The sequence below is a fragment of the Atta cephalotes genome, assembly GCF_000143395.1.
Source record: "Atta cephalotes unplaced genomic scaffold scaffold00075, whole genome shotgun sequence".
Taxonomy (NCBI): Eukaryota; Metazoa; Arthropoda; class Insecta; order Hymenoptera; family Formicidae; genus Atta; species Atta cephalotes.
The window spans coordinates 902,947-914,565 of NW_012130139.1; the positions used below are offsets into that span (position 1 = coordinate 902,947).

The following is an 11,619-nucleotide window of genomic DNA, read 5'->3' on the forward strand; positions in this document are numbered from 1 at the left end:
CTCTACTCTACTCTCTCTCTCTCTCTCTCTCTCTCTCTCTCTCTCTCTCTCTCTCTCTCTCTCTCTCTCTCTCTCTCTCTCTCTCTCTCCTTTCTTATCTTACTATTAAAAACTAACTCTCTCTCTCTCTCTCTCTCTTTCTCCCTCTCTATTTTCTCTTAATATCGTAAAAATTCATTAAGTTATTAAAAACATCTAACAAAAAAAATTGAAAAAGAAAGATTCACTTGGAGTCTCCCCAACAATGTATCAAAAATAAATCTACGTTTTCAGACTCGTTTTCCTCTTTCATTCTATTTTCGATTTTTTATCATTTTCTCTGTTCTTCTTTACTCGTGTGCTAATTTAGCGCTTCATTCTTGCGCGATGCAGCAGAAAAGAAGAAGACTCGTATTCTCGTCGCCCATCTGGCGTTAGATATGTGATCTACCTGATCCTCACTTCTTTCGAGCCGTTTAGTTTTTACATTCAACAAAATGTCGATTATATTTAATCTCCATTTATATAAGATTTTTGTTTCATCTAAGCTTTAGAACTAGAAACAGGGATAAACATTCAATCGAGTCTACGAGCTTCTATATATCCACTTTTATAAACACGAGTTAAAGTTGATCGAGGTTAAAAATCGAAATAAGATTTCAAGATTTTTCTTTTCAACAAAAGAGACAGAGTTGAAAAAGACATAATATCATAAAATTAATCAGTCCTTGATTTTTTTTCGGAAAAAGCCGAGAATTGAATTTCTAGAGTATGCGCGAACAAATTTTTTCGCGGTTTAATTATTAAGTTTAAATTTTGAGATTTTAACTTTGATTTTTACCTTCTCACTGTTTAGCAAGACAAAGAACTTTATGTATAAATATTATCGTTAGCGTCAATCAATATTTACGGAAATCACTTTTTTATATTAAAGAAAGATTTTCCTCTAAATTTAAAGTCTAGATAAAACAAAAATTATATAAATGAAAGTTAACTAATATCTTTATGGTTTTGAGAACAAATGTTATCGACTCGAAAAATATAGATTAGTCAATCATTATTTAATGATTAACATAAAAAAAAAAACACGACAAAGCGTGTTTTCCTCTCTTGCAAAGTATTTTATTCTTCATCAATTAATGTGAAATAATATTCACATACTCTGGAGTTTCAATTTTCAGCTTTTTCAAAAAAAAAATAAAGAAAAGAAATAAAGACATTACATCTTCTTTTATCTTTCGGTGTCCCCTTTAATTCTTGATTATCTTATTTATTCTTAACCTCATGTATCTTTGTACTAAACGCATACCGAACGCCGAGAGTGTAAATCAACGAGCCTGTGAGGCTCGTCATGTCGCCAGACGTGAACCTCCGATGGAGATTCACATGCTGATACCGGTGTCGCCCCGGTTGCGCGCCGATGAACACGATAATCACCGATCAATCATGAAAAGTAAGTCTCGCATTTCTGCTGGATAAATTCGAGAGGTAATTAACGATTCAGATATTCATGAAAGAGAATAAAATCGGTCGTTCTCGTCAAGTTTGTGCGAATATTTGAGAACGATCGAGCTCTGATCGGCGCGAAACCGTGCGCCATGATTGATTAGTCCGTTGTATTTGTAGAATTTCCTTGGTTATGCTTAACGACCGCTCTGCAGGGTCGGTGTTCTCAATTCCGAATCTGATTTGATTCATCACGTTCCCCGTCTTGCTGTCTCCGCCTCATCTACCTGCCGCGCGATCGATCGTCTGGAACCTCTCTCTCATTTTTCCTCTCTGTCTCTTTCTCTTTCTCTTCCCCATATCGCTCTAAAAGCATCACTTAGGAATGTCTTCAGAACTCGATACAGCGACTGTGACGCGTACTCGGTCATTAATATATCGAGCTAGAGCAAGGCTTGAGGTTGTTTTTAATAATGTAACATCACTGTTGGAAAACGCGAGATTATGTCTCGGTTTTTTTTCCTTTCGTTTCGCCTCGCCGAACGTCTTCGCATTATCCTCAGTTTATCCTCGTTTCCGAAAGGAATCTCTTGATTCTGTGCAACAGGATAATAATGGCCGATTATACGCGTTGCGAGTCGCGATATCGATGCGAGATCGAGATTATTGCGCTCCGCGGTTCTCCGCGCCCCGGCCGGATCCTGCGCGCCTCTAACAGCTATAATTTGCAAAAATTACGGGGTTCGCAGGCTCGTCGGGAGACGCCTCGCAGAGGCTCCGTCTCGACGCTCGTCTCGGCGACACACCATCCGCGGCGAGAGTAAATGTCGCGATCAAATGTCGCGACATCTCGCTCTCTCATATCGTCCCTCTACTTTCCTTTTCTTCTCTTCCATCTCTTGCCTATCTCGCGTTAAGACTGATTCTTCCTTACTCTTTCCATCACCTTTCCTCGCCGTTAACTTCTCTAATCAGTAATCAAATTACTTATTAATTAATAATTATTATTCAACACACGCACACTCACACATTATTACATTCATGGTAAAAGTAAAAATCCCTGAAAAGTTTTGTCTGTTCACTTTTTGTCCCTTATGTCCCCTCCTTCGCTGTCTCTCTTTTGCTTCCCTTGTATTTCTCTATCTTTATCTCTTTCTTTCTCTCTCACTCGCTGTTCTGCGTACCGACTAGTCGCTTTTTCATTCTCTCCGTATGTTTGAGAGACGTTTTTTGAAAACATGGCAAAAAAATGGTATTCATGTCATATCAATATAGTATTACACGATCGGACTTTCATCTCCTTTCTCCCTTTTCTCATTCTTCCTTCTTTCTTCTTCATCAATCACTCGTATCAGCGACTCGATGTCTCGTCGACGTTGTTTTCGACGTCTGATGATCACTCGTCGGTTTCCTCTCTCGTATCTGATCCCTCTTTCTTCTTTCTTTCTCTTCCTTTCGTGGCTCTTGATGAGGAACTTGAGGCGAATAGAGCGTACACGACGCATTTCACTTCACTACGAAATAACTCAATACGAAATAACTCATAATCGCTTCTTTGGTATTACGTGCGAGGAGGGGCGGATTGGGGCGCGGGGGTCGCTTCTATTCTCTTCTCCTCCTGAGACATCCTGGCTTATGTCTACAACCATCAACGGATCGCCGTTCCGCGATACACGGTCTCGGTATTATTTAAGTCTCGTATATTATTATTCAACGTCTCTGAATTGTGTGTATAAAAGAACTGTACCTAATCTGTGTTTTTTGTTGCTTTCTTCTTTTTTTTTTTTTAAGAAAAACCGCTTTCCTCCTGTAGTACTAGTAAGAAGTAAGTAAATAGTATATAGCGATAATAGTATTAGGTAGGTAGTAGGTAGTAATAATAGTAATAGTTGCAGTAGTAGTAACAGATATAACATAATATGTAATTGTCACTTAACTTCTCTGTATATTATTAATAACTTTAATATTAGATAGACTTTTTCTTTTTTTAGGTTAATCGGTTTATCGCTTCTCCCGCGCGTTTCACTTTCCTTTATCGTATTAAATCTTTAACCGTAATGCAATGAGGTAATAAGGTTGTGTGTGTTTTTCTTTTTTTCTATTTTTTTTTTAAATCAGTTTGTTTCTCGTCGAAGTGTCCTATTTCATCGGCGGCGGTGGTTTCGTTAGCGCTGCGAAATTGGGTCGTGCGCGGCTGTGTGTTGTCGCTTCATCGCTATCGCGGGGGTGTGCGCGCGGGACGCAGGCGCGACGCGTAGAGCAAAGGGGAAAACGCCACGATCCTCGTCAACGAGGATGGGAGTTCGTCGTGAGAGTCAGCGATCGCGTATGGGCAGTGTCTACCTGGACAAAGCCAGATTCGATAACATATGTTCGGTGCTCCTCCGATCGATTGCAGTTTCGCCTTTGCTTCGCCTACCATTGCCGAGCTTTGCGTTTAAGTTGTAATTCAAGAATCGCAATCGTTTTTTCAACCGAATACCAATGCGATTAATTACAATATGTGTATCCCCATTGTCAAAAAGGACACTTAAGACTTTAAATTAATCATTCGCACGTGATTAACATCGATCACGATGAACGCGCCCGTGTCGAATCGAACGGAGGGCCCAGGGCCTCGTTGACTCTTCAGATTGACTCACAACAATCGAGTCTTGGAATTAGAATCTTTGGAATAACAATTCTTCGTTCGAATTCTCAGAATTAACTCGTCGAATTGTGGACTCGCCGAGCACTCTTCTAGAATTCCCGCGTTGATTCGTCAAGTTAGGACTCGTGAATCATTTATAAAACTGATAACGGGAATTGTTACTACTTCACTGAGTGCGAAAGTCCGCGAACCTAGTTGTTGGATCTCGAGTCGAGTTAATTCTCAGAACATTGCCGGGCGTCTTCCCGTCGCGATCTGCGCGTCGCGCACCCTCGTTTGAAGCCCTCCCTCATCAGGGAGGGTCGCGCGCGCCCCGCGAGAGGAGGAGATCGCGATAAGCTCAGCCTCTCGATGAGAGAGAATGTCAAAGCGACGACGAGGCCACTCCGGCGAATGAAGCGGATGGGCGTTTGTGGCGTCGGTCCGCGTCAGGTCGGTGTCATCGATGTTAATGTTACTGCGGCGATGATGGTGGCTGCGGCTGTTGCTGCTGCTGCTGTTGTTGGCTCGATGGCGAGCCGACAGACTGCTGTTGGGAACTGGGCTGCGACGTCGTGCCGCCCTGGGAAGTGGCGCTGCCATCTCTTTTAGAACGGGAGGTACCTTCTTGGCTGCTACCGCGACCGGCGCGTGCAGCACCACCGGTTCCACCCGGTGCACCTGATTGCAATACCATCGCGCGGATTCTTCTCTGTGCCGACTAAGAAAACAGAAAGTATTTATATCCATCATTATTTTAAATCTCACATTTTACATCTTTTCTAATGCGTTAATAACTTGTTATTTCTTTTAATGGATTTAAGAAAAAATAATTATCGTACTTAATTATTGATATAAGAATACGAGATAAGATAGAAGAAGATTTATATATTTCGTAACAGATATCTAATATTTTTCTATTTATTTATTAAAATTTATGTAAAAAATCAGTTTCCTTACCTGAACAGAGAAGAAGGGACCGATTATATGGACAGTTGTTTCCTCTTCTGCTGAAGGAGGAGTCGCTTGCTGTTCTGACAATTTAATAACGCTACCAGTCACGCGCTGTAATTCCCTCACGTTTTGACCACCTTTGCCAATAATTCGGCCGACTTGAGTACTGGGCACGAGGATTTCGATGGTCAGTCTAACATCTTCGGTACCGGCGACGTATCCCTCTTCCCGCATCTTCTCAAAGATCAAATACTGGGCCTGAAATCGCAATTTTTGTAAAAATGATAATGTAAAAATAATAAAAAATGCAATAAAATTGTATTGCGTTGCAAAATAGAACTTTAAATTATTGCTTTTAAAAATGTAAAAATATAAAAATTAAATCCCTTCGTTATCTTGAAGAAAATTCAGAAGCGAATTAATATCAAACGAAAAGAAAAAAAAGATGTCGAAGGGTCAAACGGGGCCGATTCTCGCATATTTCATTTGACGAGATCGGTACGGGGCCCTTTTCTTTAATATTCCTGCTGATTCAAGTTGATGCATAGAAGGCAACATCCACCCAAAATACAACAGGGTAACCGCGAACACTTTTACGAACTTTAAGGTTCTATACAATTTTTCTCGTCAGCAACTGGATTCGAACTCGGGATCTTTACAACGGTAGACCGACACGATACCTATCTGCCAATATGACATCGACATTATATGGACAGTAAAACAGACTTCAGACACTATTATAGTATTATTAGCAAAAAGTCGGTTTTAGCTCATATATTTAAAATGTGTTCATTTTAAATATATGTTATAACAAATAGATCTGACAGAGCTCTATATAAATATTCACGTGTTTATAATTGAAGAAATTATAAAAAATAAAAAATTATAAATTCTCTTGCTTAATAGATTAAGGAACAAGAAGAGGAACAGGAAGAGTTATTGTATTTACCTTCCACTGAGATTCCGGGGAGCCGACGATGGTGACCTTCCTCTCAGTCTGTTGCTCAGCCGGCTTATCTTGTTCAAGAGGAGCGATCTTTACGCTCGCGCCGGAAAACCTGATTATGTTACGGATATGGGAGCCTTTGGTGCCGATGATGGCGCCGACACTGTTGTTGGGAATGTAGAGGAAAGTCGTCTCCTGGGTATCGCTGGCGGGGACGCCCTGTTGAGTAGGCAGGCTGCTCTGGTAGGGATATGGGGCGGGTCCAGAACCATAGAGGCCGGGACCACGGGAGCTGTAGCCCATGCCGGCGGTGGACATCATGGCCATCGGGTGCAGGCCGGGGAACATCATGCTTTGGGGCTGGCGAGAACAATCATCATATCGATTAGAAGCTTCGTCGCGTTGCGCAACGGCATCTCTGACGCAATCGATGTATTTTACTTGCGCCAGATCTCAACGAGGTTGACACAATCAAACGTCCCTAGATTAACTGAAAGCTTGATGAAAAAATTTACTCTTGCCACTTTAATTTCTGATAAGTAAATATTAAATCTAAAATTTTTAAGTAGAACCCTTCGAGACTCGATTTTCATGTAATAGGATCACTTACAAGTCACTAAAATGTATTTGTGATACATTCACGTGAATGTATTTGTACATTTATACTGTTTGTTTTTTTTAATAACTTCTTTCACGTTTATATTTTTCCTATATATTTTTTTAATTTATAAGAGATTTCTAAGAAAAATTGTATTTTATTGTACAAGAAAAAATGAGTGAATATGCGCTAAAACTCACAGCCATAGCTTGCAGATCATTTTCGTAGCTTTGACGGAGCTTGCTGGAGATCATGGACTCGGCTTTGCTCATGTTGTCGATCGATCCCTTAACTGTGATGATGCGTTCGAGATTGAAGCTATTGATGTCGTTGATACTGCTAACAGTGATCTTCGTATCGGTGTCCTGCATGATTCTCTTGATCGTGTTACCGCCTTTACCGATGATTCGACCGATGAGATTATTGTGCGCGAGGATCTTCAGAGTGATCTCACTGTCGACAAGTAACATAATATAATGTAATTAATTATTCAATTAACGGTAAAACAACGATTCAGTAAAGTGATGTAAATTAACAATATTAAATTGTGTTTACATATTTAAAATAATATGATTACAAGAATATTAATGTACTGAAACCGAATTAACAGTATATGTTACTAGAAAATCATAACAGTATTAAAATAGATTTATATTTAACATAAACATAAAACATAAAATATATAAAAATATAGTCTATATTATTTAATATACATTTACTCGACCAGCAATTACGATTATTATGATTCCATTTAGAATTCGAAGATTCAAAAAAGCCAAAACCAACTCGTACCCCTTGTTCGTATTGTTGGCCTCCTGTTGCATGACTTCCAGGATCTTCTTGCAAGCATTGGTGCAGTTCTCGGGATTGCCGTAGATAGTGATAGCTTTCTCCAGAGAGCCAACGTTGTCCTTACGATGCACGTCGACCCGGGCGCGCGTCATCTGCGTGATCTGCCGTATGGTGGAACCTTGTCGGCCGATTATCGCACCCACCATGTCGGATTGGACGAGAATACGCAGCGGGAAATCCGTCTGGCGACCGGAACCCGGCAGTCCGGCGAAAGCCACGCCGCCGCTGCGTTGGCTGCGGCCTCTGCGTCGGCTCTCCGCCGAGGACATCTCCACTTTCAGCGGATTGCCCTCGAAATCGTAGCCATTTAACTGGTTCACAGCCCTGCAAATAACAAGATCAATGAGTGTCTTTGCTAAATGAAGTAAATTAAGTAGTCAATCCTGGATGGATTGAAACAAACAGACGTTATGAGTGTTCATTCGTGAATTCCTAAAGTCCTAATGTAAATTCCAAATACGAATGTATACATGCAGTAGGAAAGAATTTTCACGATTCTTCGTAGCGAAGAAAGAGTAAGCAAAAGTGAGACAGCAACCTCTGCGCTATGAATTTTTTAAATCTTCTAATTTTCTTGATCTTTTGAAAAACACAGTAGATAAAAGACCATGTCGATTACGTACTGTTGTACTTGCTCTTGCGTCTCATAGCTAATGAGCACGCTTTGTGTATTTGGATCCCGCGACGGCACTTTTTCGATGTTTTGGATCTGGCCGTAGTTGGAGAACAGCAGGTCCAGCTCTTCTAGTCGTATTTGAGCCGGTAGATTGCTTACGAGGACTTTAGCAACTCCGCTGCTGCTGGAAATAGAAAATAATACGGGACATATTAAGCGACATATTAAGCGAACATGAAGAAGTAACACAAAGAGAGGTAAATGATATTTTATATTAATACACACACACACACACACGCGCGCGCGCGCGCGCGCGCACTTGTTCTTAATTATTGTCTAATAACATGATTTTAATATCATTAACAGCGTATAACAAATGTAAAAGATATTCCAATACCACATCATCTTGCGTATCTCTTTTACGTATTCCAATTCTTGAGTGAGTAGAGATTGTAAGCGAAGAAAGAGAGCGGCCATAAAGTGCCAGATTTGAACGAGACTCTGACAGAATTACACGGCAGCAAGCAAGATTCCAAGGGTAATCGGTAATAAACTTTGAAAGCCGAGTTATAACATTCCCCTCTGACGGGGAGTCATCAGTTGTTTACATTACATAGCGACATTGTTGTCTACAATATAACGAGATATATCTGTGATATGTCTCTTAATAATATTAATATCAAATTTATCAAATTGTTTTATAAATTATAAAATTAATTATTATATGCAAATTACAGAATTACAATATACAAATATTATATATTTAACAACAACTAAGGAAAAAATGCATGCTAAGTAAATAAATAAAACTTCATGCGTTAAGTAAAAATTAAACACAATTTTTTTTTTTCAGAAATCCTACAGAGAGCGGATATTGTCTCTTTAAACTTCAAATATGTAAACAACGAGGATGCTTAGTTTAATTTTACATTGTCGGACCTTTATCTTTCTTTGCTTTTTTATTGTTTAAAAAAGCTTCCTTGACAATTGTTTGTGAAACAATACAGAATAATTTTCAATATTATATTATGTTGTAATATTGTATATGTATTATCATATTATATTGTAATATGTAGACATTATATTTAATTGTATATGTAGACATTATATTATAATTTGCAATATTAAAAAGATAATCCGATAAGATTTGGAAAAGTTAAATTTGAAATTCGATTAGAAATTGTAATCTTCTTATTTATATAAAAAAAAAGAAAAAAAAAGAATGCAAAACCAGGCGATTAAGAGTCAGTGATAATTAGTACGCAAAGTTTAATCTTGAACTTTTATTCCATAATTCTTTGAATGTTTCGACTCACTTTGGAGTCCTCTTTAGCAATACAAGCATTAAAATTTTTTCCTTTGCATGTCTAAGGAGAAGTCACACTCAAATTTGCTGATTTGATGTTGTACATTCCTAAACACGAAAAAAAATCGTTTTAAAATATTGAATGATATCAAATAATGATAAGATACCAAATTAATTGCAAATTGAGAAAATTTTATTGAACACATATTAATGATAGCTCGTGAGAGAGACATTTTATTTATAATTATTTTAAATATCTTAATATTTAATTTAAAAAACTTCAATTTGTCACAATTTCACGAAGGGTCTTCTTCCGTTCAGTACATCATTAAGGATTTTAGTATGTCAGATGTGTGTTATGTCTGACAATTTAGGATTCTATAAAAAGGATAAATCTTTTGAAGACCTTGGATAATGTATTGAAATAAATATTTTTGCGCAAAATACGTTTGAAATCGCATGCCGTTAACGCGCTTGAAATTTCATTTTGACCGGCTTTGCGTACTTTGTTCGGGTTTGCACGAGCGTAAACTGTGCTTGCGCGTTTAGGTGTATCGGCGCGGCCGCCACGACAACATGAATGAACCAAACGGCAAGTAAGAAGAGTACGCGAAGCATGAAGAACAAAAAGGAGGGTGGAACAACCGAGGGAGCGCTCTCACTTTCGTACGTATCGATTTTTCAGCGGACCGACCCACTCATCGACGATGCCGCGGCTTTCGAGCAACCTTGAAGAAGACACGGCGAATGACCCTGTAGGATCTACTCGAGTTCGAGGATAAACTCTATCGCACTTGCGTGAGATAAGACTGCGAATGATCAACCTTGTGCAACTTAGATTAGCTATGAGCATGTTTCTGACCAGTTAGATCACGAATCCAGCTGTCTGGAAATATCATCAAGTTAAAATTAAAATTCTTTCAAAATTGGTCAGTAGATATCGTACTTTCGAATATTTTATTATTTAAAAATTTCTACATAAAAAAATTATCACACTTATAGCTGTTTTAATAAATATTGTATCGTATTATATTGTATTAAGATATTAGACATGCCTATCAAAAATAAACATATGTTAATTAAAACTCGAGATTAATTTATAGAAAATTTGTAATTATATATTTCTAAAAATACAATTAATTTATAAAAACGATAAATTTCAATAATTTTAAAATTATTTATTAAAAATAATAATTCTAATAATATTTGCTTCTTGAGATATATTTAATAGATTAGACGCTTTTCTCTTCATGTATTGTAAAAATAATTTATAGAGAAAGCGAAATGTGCTCGATATACGCAAGAATGCATTGTTGAGTCGCGATGCACTTACATGCAACGAGGGATCATTCCGTATTAATGTTGCAATTCACGTTGAATTCATGAGTAACTGCTTATCGTGAATTTATTTAATCAGCAACGATAATGCTATAATGTCGATTTCTATTCACGTAATAACGCTTAAAAGAAAATGCATGCAACTTTGTCAGATAAAAATGCAGCGATAAGAAAAACTGTAATGCAAAATATTAGTTCATTCATATGTCTATGATTAAATGTATAAATGAACATGAAGCTCTCAAGAATAAAATATTCTCTCTATTTCTTTAGAAAAGCATAAAAATCTTAGAAAATAAAATACTTAGAAAATCATTTTCATTTTAATCACAAATAAAATTGTATATATTTGGGGTTTTTCTTAATAACAATTAAATTTCTGATGATATAAATCTTTCAGATGTACATTGTATTTACATTAAGTAATTTATTAAAATATATTTCAACTGAGGAAAGTATATATGAAAATCAACAATAAATTAAGCATATATTAAAATTGAGGAATAAGAAGAGGCAAGGGTAAAATAGACAAGGATGCATTAAACACGCGGGCATTCGTGCACGCGAGGAGGAAGAGGAGTACGGAAGAGGTACGACGGATGGCAAGCAATACAAGGGTGGAAGGGGATTGGCCTTTGTTTCGCGTACTTCCCTTTAGGGGATTTTCGGCGGTATCCATGACATAGCGCGAAGAGTGCGTGCACTGTCTGCCTCGTGGTATCCGCGGCCTATCACCCGCTGGAGGACTCCTCCTGTCTCTCTCCTCTTTCCCTTCAACTGCCCTCTCCCTCTCTTCAACCCTTTTGCACGCACGTGTGGCTCGTTGGCGATTTCGTCGGGTCACCTTTAACGAAAGGCGGTGGGTTTTCGCGAGGCAAGGGAGAAAGAGGGGTGAGGAGAAACCGAGAGAGAGAGAGAGAGAGAGAGAGAGGAGGGAGGGGAGGAAGAAGAAGAG

The 11,619-nt window shown here is 38.3% G+C and overlaps 1 protein-coding gene across 1 annotated transcript in view; it reads right to left on the bottom strand.

Annotated features, from left to right (window-relative positions):
* Positions 1-4,529: 4,529 nt before the first annotated feature.
* The window catches only part of LOC105624288 (insulin-like growth factor 2 mRNA-binding protein 1), a 62,018-nt gene continuing 54,928 nt past the window's right edge, over positions 4,530-11,619 (bottom strand). The window contains exons 2-7 of the mRNA XM_012205648.1: positions 8,028-8,204; positions 7,345-7,728; positions 6,753-7,005; positions 5,958-6,314; positions 5,015-5,266; positions 4,530-4,775 (exon numbers count right to left, since the gene is read on the bottom strand). Of these exons, the coding sequence (XP_012061038.1) occupies positions 4,530-4,775; positions 5,015-5,266; positions 5,958-6,314; positions 6,753-7,005; positions 7,345-7,728; positions 8,028-8,204 (1,669 nt within the window). The remainder of the gene's footprint in view (positions 4,776-5,014; positions 5,267-5,957; positions 6,315-6,752; positions 7,006-7,344; positions 7,729-8,027; positions 8,205-11,619) is intronic.